At 37.0% G+C, this 13,838-nt stretch overlaps 1 protein-coding gene across 1 annotated transcript in view; it reads left to right on the forward strand.

Annotated features, from left to right (window-relative positions):
* The window catches only part of LOC148946128 (tether containing UBX domain for GLUT4), a 75,637-nt gene that overhangs the window by 18,785 nt on the left and 43,014 nt on the right, over window positions 1-13,838 (forward strand). Inside the window, exon 2 of the mRNA XM_089097615.1 lies at window positions 8,572-8,663. Within this exon, the coding sequence (XP_088953741.1) occupies window positions 8,583-8,663 (81 nt within the window). The 5' untranslated portion in view covers window positions 8,572-8,582. The remainder of the gene's footprint in view (window positions 1-8,571; window positions 8,664-13,838) is intronic.

Consider the following 13,838-nt stretch of genomic DNA (forward strand, 5'->3'; position numbering starts at 1 on the left):
AATCATCAGCATATTGTAGATTCGTGAGGGGTAGGTTCATGTCCCAGAGATATAGGGCAAATAGGAGGCAACTGAGGACTGCTCCCTGAGGTAGGCCTTTGGATATTGTCTTTTGGGGTGAAGAGGCTGAACCAACACAAACAATGAAACTTCGCACTTCTATGAAGGATTTAATAAAGGATACTAGCTTAGGAGGTACACCAAGGTTTGCAAGTTTATTTAAAAGGATTTGGTGGTTCACATTGTCATATACTCCTTCAAAATCTAGGAAAGCTGCCACTAGGATATTATTTTTTGAGAAAGATTCATTTATTGCATTTGTTATCAAAATGAAAGCATCTGTTGAGGAGTGGTATTTCCTGTATCCAGTTTGAGTTTGTGTGATCATCTTATTTTTCTCAACAAACAAGAGGAGCCTGTGATAAATCATTTTCTCCATTATTTTCCCCATCACAGGTATAATCATTATGGGCCTATAAGACTCAGGGTTATCTTTTGGTTTATTTTTCTTTAGGATTGGTAGGAAGGACGAACACTTCCATATATTGGGGAACCTAGAAGATGCCCAAGCGTGATAATAACAATTTAGCAGTTCTTGTTTGTATGAAAGTGTGAGATTCTTTATCCATGTAGGGTGTATATTGTCATAGCTGCTTCTGGTTTTGGACCTAATATGATGTATTGCATTATTCAATTCCTGGATTGAAAATGGATTAGTTATGTACTCGGATCCTGGGCGTGGTTGGTAATTAGGGTTCATAGGAATTGTGGACAGTTTGCTTTGATTATTTGATGTTAGCTTATTAACAAAAAGAGTTGCAAATAGGTTAGCGTTTTCAATATCGTTGTCATAATGGGTATTATTATGTAAAAGCTCATACAGGAGTGGGTTGGGAGAAGTCTTTTTCACACATATGTGGCTTATGACTTTATGTATAATTGGCTCACGCATTTCTCTGGAGAGATTATTTGCAAAATTATTCTAGTATTTATATTTAGCATCTATTATAGTCCTTTTCAGATTAGATTCTGCTTGTAATTTTTTTAAATATGTAATAAGTGATGTTTTTTTTATGAATTCTGTCCTAGCTGCCTTTTTTATCCTCCATTTATTTAGGCACTCATTTGTCCACCATGCTTTCGGAATTTGTTTAGGGAATGTTTTCTTAGGTGTTGTCCTGGGGATAGCATGATTAGCTGTATTTATTAGTAAAGATGTCAACGCTTCAGCATGTGTATCAACTGTTGTGTTGGAAATGCATGAACTTTGGGTGAAACTTGTAATTTCATCATTTAGCTTATTTTGGAACATAGACCAATTTGCTTTAGTGTTGATATATTTGGAGGTATGAGATAAAGTTTCAGCAGGTTCATTTAGGGATCAAACTATAGCAAAGTGATCTGTACATAGACTATCAATTTTATTTATGTAAATTTTGTTCAAAAAATTTAAAGACACAATTTGTAGGTCAATTGTGGAGAATTTGCCATTTTTGGGGTTAAAATATGTATTCAGGTTTGGAGGGGTAGCAACAGCTAATTCATTATTATTTGAAGTCATATGCTCAATAAATTTACCAGCTTTATTTGCTGGTTTATTCCCCCACAAAAGGCTGTGGGCATTGAAATCACCACAAGTAATGATGTTTTTTAACATATTAGAATTATTTATATGATTAAAGAAATCCTTGGCATCTGTAGTTTGGCCATTAGGGTTATAAAAGCTTATTATGTAGGTTTTTAAATTATTCGGCCAAACACTTATACCAATTACATCAACATCATTTTCAAAATCTGGAAAATTGATGCCTCAGAATTTTATATTATTATTAACTAATAAAGCTACACCACCTCCTTTTCTCTCTGAAGATATATCCTTTCTCAGGATAGTATATCCCAGAGACTTAATTTGTTGATTTTGGGTTAACTGAGTTTCCTGGAGGCAAGCAATATTAATCGAATTATTATTCATAAATGATATTAGTTCATTTAGCTTGTTTTCTGTGAGTGATCTTACATTCCATTGGAGTATTGATAAATGTTGTGTTGTTGATTTATTCTTCATATGACTGTGTATCAATGTTCAGCTTTGTTAAAAGTAAAGCAAGATCTTTTTTTGCTTGAATGAGCATATCATCTGGGATGTAGATTTTTGCCAATTCTGCACTAATTTTTGTTTTCTGTAGTTGATGTATGTTCATGGCCTGAACTGCATTACAGTTTAGAATGAATAAGCATATATTTGGGGATTGCACTTTTGGTAGTGCATCCTGTTTGTTGGTTAAGGGATTGATTCCTGGTAGTGTTTCTGGTTTGTTTCTTCTTGGGAGGGAGGGCCAGGCTGGCCTCATCTCACCAGAAAACGATGCTTGCTGGCTTGGTGACTCTTCTGATAGGGATTTGAGCTCGGGGGCTTAGAAGATATTGTTGCATTTGGGGTGCTTGATGCATTTGGGGCTTTTGACTTGGGGGTTTTGGTTGGTTTCATTACAGGCTTTATTTGGTATTGTTGGGCAGCATTTGCTTCCATTGCAGCAAAAGGGTATGGGATGGCCTTCTCTGTTGATATTTGGAGCGTTAGAGCTCTTCTCTTGTATGCAGGGCATAATGATTTATTTGTAGATTCATGTGGACCTTTGCAATTGATGCATGTAGGCTGGGTGCTGTTGCAAGTTGTCAGCTCTTTAGGATGGAAAGATTTACAATTACTACACTCTTGGAGAATTTCATTGCATTTGTTTGTCGTGTGTCCCAGTTTGAAACACTTCTGACACTGAATAGGCTTAGGTTTGTATTCCTTGTGGGGTTTGATTTGCCCAAATAGGAATAATTTTTCTGGGATATCAATTTTATCCTTTAGTGTGAATAAGAAGGATCTACTAGTTTTTAGGCCAGTAGAGTTAGGTTTTCCAAGTTGGGTAACATCCTCGACTGGGATTGTGTTTCCAGCCCTATCTGATAGGCCTTCTTTTAACTCCTGAGTATATATCTCTAGGGGAACATTATAAACTACAATTTTTGTTGGTGATTGTTTTGGGTTCCAATTAGATGCAATAATTGGGATATTCAGAAGGGATTTAAGGTTAATTATTGTATCTGCTGATTTCTGATCTTCTACAGCTATTAGCAGAGATCCATCACGGTTAATGTTAAGAGATCCTCGAAAATCGAAATATATTTTCTTGTGATTATTATCGCTTCTAATCAGCAGTTGTACCAAACCTATCCTGCTCAAGTCATCCTCAGGGCTATACTGTGGTGTTTATCCTCCCCATAGTATAGTGCAGACGTTTTGGTATCATCTTTTTTCCCTTCTTGTTTTGTTTTATTTTTGTGTTTAAAGATTTTTCCAATCGGAAATTTTTAGACGTCCTCCAAAAAAAACGTCCCCCCAGATCCCAAATCAAATTCAATAGTGCAAGGATACCCATAATGGCTGGTCAAGCACATTATCTGAAAGTTCTATTGATAGATCTAATTCGGAGAATAGGGCAATGATAGCTGTAGATCCTAATGCAAACATAAATGATGATAATGGGCTTCAAGAGCCTTCTAGAAGCTCTAAAAAAAGGAAAAAAATCTCCCCAATTAAAGGCATTTTCCCTCTCCCTGCCCAGGATCCTCCCTCTAAAAACTTAGGAATTTACCTTAAAATTACTCCCACTACCCCCTTTGAAATAAAAATGATCACTGCAATAAGAGTTGCAATTTTTAAATTACTAAAATCAATGTTCTCCCTTAACATTAATTAGGATGGATCCCTTCTAATAGCTGTAGAGAATCAGAAATAAGTAGACAAAGTAATACACCTTAAATCCCTTCTGATTATTCCAATTATTGTATCTCACTAGAACCCATAACAATCACCCACAAAATTTGAAGTTTATAATGTTCTGTAGTTTCTAACCTATTTGCAACTCTTTTTGTTAATAAGCTAACATCAAATAATCAAAGCAAACTGTCCACAATTCCTATGAACCCTAGTTACCAACCACGCCCAGGATCCGAGTACATAACTAATCCATTTTCAATCCAGGAATTGAATAATGCAATACATCATATTAGGTCCAAAACCAGCAGCAGCTATGACAATATACACCCTACATGGATAAAGAATCTCACACCTTCATACAAACAAGAACTGCTAAATTGTTATAATCACGCTTGGGCATCTTCTAGGTTCCCCAATATATGAAAATGTTCGCCCCTCCTACCAATCCTAAAGAAAAATAAACCAAAAGATAACCCTGAGTCTTATAGGCCCATAATGATTACACCTGTGATGGGGAAAATAATGGAGAAAATGATTTATCACAGACTCCTCTGGTTTGTTGAGAAAAATAACATGATCCCACACACTCAAACTGGATTTAGGAAATACCACTCCTCAACAGATGCTTTCATTTTGCTAACAAATGCAATAAATGAATCTTTCTCTAATAATAATATCCTAGTGGCAGCTTTCCTAGATTTTGAAGGGGCATATGACAATGTGAACCACCAAATCCTTTTAAATAAACTTGCAAACATTGGAGTACCTCCTAAGCTAATATCCTTTATTAAATCCTTCATATAAGTGCGAAGTTTCATTGTTTGTGTTGGTTCAGCCTCTTCACCACAAAAGACAATATCCAAAGGCATACCTCAGGGAGCAGTCCTCAGTTGCCTCCTATTTGCCCTATATCTCTGGGACATGAACCTACCCCACACGAATCTACAATATGCTGATGATCTGGTGCTATGGTCATCTGGCAACACCTTTAAGATAGCAAATGTCAAATCTGCAAAAGTCACTTTTCCAGTTTGAAAAATTCTCTCAACATTCAGATTTACCCATTGCACCCACCAAGTCAAAAATAATCCAATTTCACCGGAAGCGAAACCATGTTAATGCAAAACTAACTCTAAATAAAACAACTATTCCAGAAGATAATAATATTAATTACCTAGGTCTCATGCTTGACCAAAAACTTAATTTTCACCTCCACATTTCAAACACAATAAAAAAATGCTATAGAAAAGCAAATATACTAAAAAGACGTCTTTCCACACCCTGGGGTTGTAAGGAGAAAACCTTACTCCAGTTTTATAAATCACATATAAGACCCCATATTGATTATGGGCTCATTGTATATGGTGCATGTGCAAAGACCCAGATGCAAAAAATTGAAACAACACAAAATGATATAATACGCCTCATATTTGGTCTTAGGAAACCCACAAGCACCAAGTTTCTGCTTATGGAGAGTGGATTAACAACAATAAGAGAGAGACGTAGCTTTCTCTTGATAAAACATCTTACAAAAATTGAATCAAATAGCTCACATACATTACATAATTGGTTAAGAAATCCAGCCATGTATAGAGGTATTGCAGATGAGTATACCAATATTCAAAAGAAGTTCCCTGTACCAGCAAAGTCTATTGCACCTACTTTCCCCCAATCCCCTCCTTGAACTTGGTCATTTCCCACAATAAATACTGAATTTTCAAAATGGAATAAAGATTTAACCCCCATTGCTTTTGTTCAGAAAAAATTTGCAGAACTTGATACAATTACCTACAAAAATCACTTCCAAATATTTGTTGATGGGTCAAAAATGAATGAGAAGGTTGCAAGTGGTGTTTTCCTTCCTCACCTGAACATTGTAATGGGCGAGACACTATTTAATAATTTATCTATAATGTCTGCTGAGTTAAATGCCATAATTATGGCATTAGAACACCTTAAGCAAAACCAATCTTTGATTGAAAATTCAAATAATATTATCATCTATTCCGACTCTTTATCAAGCCTTGAGTTGCTGGCCTCAGCCCCTCAATATAAGTTGGACATTGACACTTATCATTGTCTCAGTATTATTGATAATCTTGCTTCAAGTGGCATAAAAACTTACTTTCACTACATTCCTAGCCACTCTGGCATAAGTGGTAATCATCAGGTTGATGAAATAGCAAAAAATGCTATAAATATTGACCAGCCAAGTGGGAGACCAATCCCAATTAGAGATATTCACCGATGGAGGCTATCAGATGTTAATTTTAATAAGATTAATCCTATCCTTTCCCCCTTCCCCAATAAGTATCTTTCTAAAATTTATCATAGATTTCGTTCTGGAACAAATGGACTAAATTTCCTTGCATTCTCATATAAGTTTTCTAATTCAAGTGGTTCAATTCCCCTGTCCCCTCTTTGCAGGCATTGTAATATGAATAATGAAACAATTGGCCATTGCCTATTTGAATGTAATATGCTGACGTCTGCACAACATACCTTGCTTTCTAAACTGTTAAATACTTCAAACACCACAAAATCCCACTATCAGCCAAGAGCCTAGCCAACTATACCTGCACACAGAGCATAGAAATCGACATCTATCATCTTATATTTGAACTCCTAGAGTCGAAAGATCTGCTGAAAGATATCTGAATATATCTAACAAATATGAGGCAATCAAGCCAGTAGCTCTGTAGCCCACAGAGTGAAGCAAAAGGAAAAGGGCTAAATAGTTTTACTGAAAAGCCTGCCTGCTGTTAAATAGAAGAAGAAGAAGAAGAAGAGTTTAAAATAACTTAAGGAACTCTAGTTAATAGATGGCAGGACTGTATGGCAAATGAAGTACCCAATATGTGGGGAATAGATAGATATTTTGTTTTCCAGTCAATTTCTTTTGATAGATTAGACTTTCCTGAACACTTTGGTATATAGGACTTTATTATTTATGGACTGGGTCTTTTATTATTTCACAAAATTTGACAATTGGGATTTATTCACTGTAAATTAATTCATCAGAATCATCCATCAACACTTTGTTCAAAAAAGAAGTCTTGCACCAAATTAGCTACCAATTTGCTAAATAGGCCCAGTCTATTAAAGTAACTAGCTACTAAAAGGTCATGATTTACCCCAGCTAGTTTTAGGGCTAGTACTAGGTTTTGCTTTACATTCTAGTTAAAATTTTGTGGCTGACCATATCTAAAGGAAAAATGCAATAAAACAAAATCATTGCCATTAGGTTTTATATTTTATGATCTTTCCAAACACTGTGGTTTCTTTTCTGATAATACACCCTATCTTCCTTTCCTGGATGGTCCCAGATAGCCCTGGCCTAGGAAATATAAATAAATAAAAGAAAACACTAAGAAATAGTAGTAACCAGAGGCAAAGCTAAAGTTTTGATTTTGGAGGGGGACATGAAGAGTGTGCTAACACAATCGCCCAGTTTTCCAACAAATGCAGACACCTAAACTAAATTAAGATGTCAAAGCTCCAAGGTGTCAGCACTGCATGTTAATGCCTTGTAAATTTGGTGGGAGGGCCCCTCCCCCTCCTTAGCGGCTTACTTGTTAGTAACTCAGGCAAAGGTAGTTTCAGCTAGATTTAGACTTATTCAAATGGATTAGAGCTTAGCCTCTAATAAAAAGATCCTAATCTGAAAGGACCTTAACATAAGTTTGTTGAATGGATCACAGGAATCTATTGGTCTGCTGAAACTTTACACTAATTCACTCAAACAAATCAAATACCAAATTGAAGCAAAATGAACTTACTTCAATATTTCAGAGAAAGCAGTTGAACTCACATCGAGATATCACATATTCAAAAATGAAGCCCTCCTCAAATAAGTCCTAGCACTCAATTTGTAGATAATTTACTGACCTGGATTTATTGACTATTTGCATTGATGAAAGCTTACCTTCTTAAAGAAGGATGATTCTAATCTCTCTGAACATGTATTAATTGGAGGGGCCTCAGGAAGCCACTAGGAAATCTTCTCCTGAAATGTTGCATTTATTTGCTCTTACCAACAAAAATAATAGTTCTGTAGCAATTATAACATTTTTTTAATATCTCAGAGGAAGTAGTTGAGCTATATGAATTAACCTTTTAGGAACAACTAAATATCAATTCTTGAGTTGATCTACCCTTACTATGTAATAACCTGTTAAAACTCTGAATAATCTTATATACCCTGGCATAAAGAGTGGCTTTGGAGCAATTCTGCCTATGAAATCAAATACTTCCCTCTAGGAATTCCATCTTCAGGTTACATCTGCATTTTCAAGGCACTTCAAGTTCCAAATGGATAAACCTACAGACCAAATTTAGTTTATATATAAAATGCCATATTTTCATTCTATCTGGAGGCACAGTACCATTAAAAAGGGGGCTTTCTTGGTGATCTCAGGGCATAACCACTAAAGAACTGACAGAGAATACAAAGAAAACTTTATTTGCTAGGCCCCAAAAAACTAAACTTCCTGAGACTTGGTGTCTGAATCTGTCACTTGCAATTAAGTTTCTAGTGGTTCTGGCATCATTCTGTTGGGATTTCTTTTCCAAAATAGCAAGGCAGATATTTATGTGAATGAGATTTGTGGAACCCTGAGTATGAAGTTTTATTTTTACATTAGGAAGCTAAATGGAAGAGAAAGAGTATTTTGAAAGGAAATTAAGGACTAATTTTAGGGATTTCACTTACAATTTGGATTATTGATATTACCCTGTAGTAAGGAAAATATTGACATTGGGTTTATAGGAAGTGTTGTACATGAATTTTTTTTTTATAGATATTTTCCTAATGATGAGTTCAGTGACTGTCCTATGTCCTAATGGGCGAAGAGTTAATGTGAAAGTAGGACCGAATACAGTAGTTGCACAGGTAATATTATTTTCTTCTTATTATTATTATTATTATTAGCATAGCAACTTCAAAGATTCATACTAAATTGTTTCATACAATTGTTTTTACTAACAATTCTTTAATAAATATGTTATTATTGTGTTGATTTCAAGGTAGCATTTGAGTCTATTGAACAAAATCTCCTAGGAAATATCCTTTCAAATACTGACCCCATTTCAAAATGTATTCACCTACTCAGGCCCATGTATCTAGAGACTGAGAGTTGTGTGAAAGTAAGCAGTAGATGCAGCAGATTCTTTCCATTAATAATAGGAGTCAGGCAAGGTTGCTCAGTTGCTCCTGAGCTATTCAGTTTCATTATAGACCATGCTGTGGCATGCACAATCTGTAAGCAGAGCTTTTGAATGAAGTACAGGGACAGAGCTGACACATATTGTGACTTTGCTGATGACATAGCATTGGATTCCAACTCCAAGTCACAGCTACTCTAGGCTGTGAACATGTTTCAGGAGGAAGCTGCTAGGACTGGACTATCCTTTAACTGAAAGTCATGATATCGCAGCCAAAGTCTTATGCCAACAAATCAAAATACTCAATAACCATGAGACGAAATTGAAGTGGTCAACAATTTCACTAAAATTGGTTCTATTGTATGTTTGGATGGCTGCATCAACCACCAAGTTGTTGCCCGCTTTGCCAAGGTCTCTGCTGTCTTTGCTATGCTGAGCCATGTTTGGAAGAAGCTGATGATAAAGAAAGCTAGGATCTTTATAAATACAGATCTTTAGAGCTTCAGTCTCTTTGATCCTGCTGCATGGACCTGAGATTTGGCCTGCAACTACAGCTGTCCAGCACCACCTTGATACTCTTCAATCTAAGTGGCTCCAGAGAATTGAGGGAATCTAATTGACCCAATCAGTAGTGGCTTGAAACAACCAAGAGGAAGGCCCGTAGAATGACAGTCTTAGGACATTTCAAGACCAGACTGGAATTCCACTCTCGAAATTTGGTGGACCAGTGCTCAATATGCTGTTTTGCCAGGTGCAGTTCTGAATAGGTGGGTGATATGCTGCCAATCAAAGCTGTCTATTTACTTCATACGAGGTCTTCCCTTTGGTCGACGCCCTTTAACAGTCTCTTCATGTGAGCTCTTGGATAGTCGAATTTCTATTTTCTTGGCGTGCCCAAACCAGCATAGTTGCTGTCTTCTAACTTTTGTTTAGTATAAATAAGGGCTGTTCAAAGTCACAAGTAGTCACGGTTGCATGTTGTCACAGTCGCAAGTCTTCACAGTCACAAGGAGTCATAGTCGCAAGCGGTGACAGTTGTACTCGTAAGCAGCCTCAGTCAGAGTCACAAGTAGTTAAAGTCTCAAATAGTCTTAATTGCAGATGCAAGTTTTCGCAGCTGCAGCCACAATTAGTCGCAGTGACAAGCAGTTGCAAATCCAGTAACTGTCATAAGTAGTTGCAGTCCCAGTCACAAGTAGTCATAGTCTAAGTAACAAGTAGTTGCAAGTTGCCTTTGCCTCAGTCGCGAATAGTCGCAGTTGCAGAAATAGTTTTACAGTACTAAAAGTTCCAAATTAATACCTTTTGCTGCTCCTAAGATATTGCTGATGCACCATTTTAATAACCTGGATGCACATAGAATATTTTGATTTAGTGTAACATCCTCCTCAACATTCCCTGAAGTTTCATTTTATTACCCTTAGCCCTTTGCAACACACCCATGACCTAACATTCCCCCGCCTTTCCTGGTGGTAAATCCTGTGTGTAAAGAATTGTCAGATTGCATAGTTTATAACCCTTTTCCCTTGGGCTGTATGGGACATGACATCCCTAAAGGCTTAATTGTTAGATCTTTTGACTATTTTGAACAAAGTGACTATTTGAGAATTTTGATAAGTGTTGAAGGAGGAGAGGGATGGTGCATCTAGGAGGGCAAGGGGGTGCTTCGACCTCTAAGCACTTTTCAACATGCCCTGAAAGTTTCAACTTAATACCCTCATGCATTCCAGAGATATTGCTTGTGCGCCCTTTTGACAACCAGCATGCACTTAGTGTGCTTTGATTTAGTTCAACATCCCCCTCAACAGTCCCTGAAATTTCACCTTAACAAAGTTTCGATCAGTTTTGGGGATGGGACATCTAAGTAGGGTAATTGGGGCAGGGGCTTGGTGCCTTTCGATCATTTTTGAACATTCCCCTGAACATACCCTGAAAGTTTCAGCTATATACCCTCAGTCATCCCTGAGATGTTGCTGAAATTCCCTTTTGACAACGAGCATACACATAGTGTGTTTTGATTATGTTCAATGTCCCCCTCAATATTTCCTGAAAGTAGTCGTACGTTAAAGTAGTCCATTTCGCAAGCAGTTGCCGTCACAGTCGTAAGTAGTTGCCAATGAGGTCAAAAGTAGTCAATGTGGTAAGCAGTCACAATTGCAACTAGTCGCCGTCGCAAATTATCTTAGTCTGGGTTGCAGTAGTAGTCATAATTAGTTGCAGTCGCAAGTACTCGCAGTTGCAGTCACAATAGCAGTAGTAGTGGCCCTGAAAGTCTTAAGTTAAAACTCTTACTTGTTCCTAAGATTTTTTTTTTCTTGTATGCCTTTTTGATAACCTGGATGTACAAAGTGTCTTTTGATTTAGTTCAACAATCCCTGAAATTGCACTTTCATAATCTTAGTCTGTTCGGACACATCGAGGATGAAACATTTCCCCTTTCCCAATGATAAATCCTGCATGTAAAAAAGCAGTGAATCGCATGATATGCATTCTTTGCCCTGGGGCTGTGGGAGCCACAGCATCCCTGGAGGCATAATTATCAGATCTTTTGACTATTTTAACAAAAAAGCTTTTCAAAATGTCTATCAGTGTTAATAGGAGGTATCTAAAAAGGGTAAGGGATGCTGTTTGTCCTCTGATCACTCTTCGACATCCCCCTAAACATGCCCTGGAAGTTTTAACTTAATACCCTCAACCTTTCCTTAAATATTGCTGATACGCCCTTTTGACATCCAGCATGTACTTAGTACGTTTTGATTTTGTCCAACATCCTCCTCAAGATTTCTTGAAAGTAGTTGCAAGTAGAATCATTCACAACTTGTTGCAGTCGCAAGTAGTCACAGTCGCAACTAGGCTAGTCAAAGTTTCAGCCGCAGTAGTTGTAGTACTAGGAGTGGCCCAAAAAGTTTCAAGCTAATACCTTTGGGCCATTCCTAAGATATTTCAGATTCCTACACTGCTACTACTAATGCTATTATTACTACTACTAAGGCTAAGAGTATCAATATGAAACTTTCAGAGATTATTGAGGGGGTTGTTTAACTAAATAAAAACTCACTCTGCGCATGCAGGTTGTTAAAAAGAAGTATCGAAATATCTCAGGAACAGGTTAGAGTCTTAAGTTGAATCTTTCAGGGCACATTGAGGGGGATGTTGAGCTAAACCAAAGCACACTCTGTGCATGCAGGCTGTCGAAATGGCGTACTAGCACTACCTCGGGAACAGCTTAGAGTATTAAGTTGAAACTTTCAAGGGCATATTGAGGGGAATATTGAACTAACCAAATGGCACTATATGCAAACTACTGCTACTGCTACTACTGCTATTGCTACTGTTACTACTAATGCTAAGGTTAAAAGGGTGAAACTTTCAAAGAATATTAAGAGAGATATAAAACACAGTGTTTATGCAGAATGTATAAAGAACGTATCAGCAATATCTCAAGAACGGCTTAGGGTATTAAGTTGAAACTTTCAGGGCATGTTGAGAGGGGTGTTGAAGCAACCAAAAGACGCTATTTGCTTATTACTGTTACTACTGCTAGTATTACCACTACTACTAGTATTGTTGTTGCTACTACTACTGCTGCTATTATTGTTGTTATTGCTATTATTACTACTACTGCTGTTACTACTTTTACTTATATTATTACTACTAATACAACTTCTACTGCAATTTCTGCTGCTGCTACTACCAGGCTACTACAATTACTTATACTTTTACTACTACTACTATTACTACTACTACAACGACTCTGACTACTTGCAAATGTGACTGCAACAATTCGCAACTACTTGCAATTTTGACAACTTGTGACTGTGACGGTTTGTGACTCACTTGGACTACTTGTGTTGGTGACTGCAATTAGTTGCAACTGTGGATCTGACTACTTTCTTTGACTAAAATTACGTATGGTTGTGACTGCAACTACTTGTGATTGCGACTACTTGCGACTGTGACTGGGACTACTTATTTCTGCGATTACTTCTGACTGTGATTCCAATTACTTGCGATGTTGGCTACTTGTGACTATGACTAGCTGTGACTGTGACTAATCGCAAATATGATCGTGACAACTTGCGACTGAAATTACTTAGGACTGCAAATACTTTTGGCTCTGAATATTTGCGACCACGACTACTTGTGACTGTGACTGCGAACGCTTTTACTACTACTAAAACTGTGACTACGACTGCCACCGCTACTTCTGCTGCTATTACTGCTGGTACTGTTTCTACTTCAGCTACTATTGCTACTTCAACTATTGAACTAAGTCAAAAGACAATGCGTGCATCCAAGGATTTCAAAGTGCGTATCTGCGATATCTAAGGGACAGCTAAGTGTATTAATATGAAGCTTCCGTGGCATTTTGAGGGGGATGTTGAAGTAAATTAAAAGAAACTATCCAGGCTGTCAATAGGGAATAAAGAAACTATCCAGGCTGTCAATAAGGAGTATATGCTATATCTAAGAATGTCTGAGGTTATTAAGCTAAATCTTCTTAGGTATATTGAAGAGTATATTGAACTGAATTAAAATACATTATGTGCATCCAGATGGTCAAAAGAACGTATCTGTAGTATCTCAGGAACGCCTAAGGGTATAATTTACCTTAGGAACGCCTAAGGGTATAAGGGTATAATTTCTGTTCGTTTTAAGTTTTAATGTTGCTCCTTACTTTCAGTTGGTAAAACTTGTTTGTTTTTTTTATTTAATTTCTAATCGTTTTTTAAATAATCCCAGGACATCTGGCCCCACCTCCATGGAGAAATGTCCTCTAGACAATTCAATCCCGGTGAAAATTTACCCAGGACAATTACCCTTAACAACTTCAAGCCTAAAATTGAGATAGGAAAGAGAAAGCAAGACATATAATAAGAATTTTGTATAGGAATTTACGCAA

Source organism: Artemia sp. Qi Xiang Cuo, chromosome 12, assembly GCF_049724085.1.
Source record: "Artemia sp. Qi Xiang Cuo chromosome 12, ASM4972408v1, whole genome shotgun sequence".
In the NCBI taxonomy this organism is placed as follows: Eukaryota; Metazoa; Arthropoda; class Branchiopoda; order Anostraca; family Artemiidae; genus Artemia; species Artemia sp. Qi Xiang Cuo.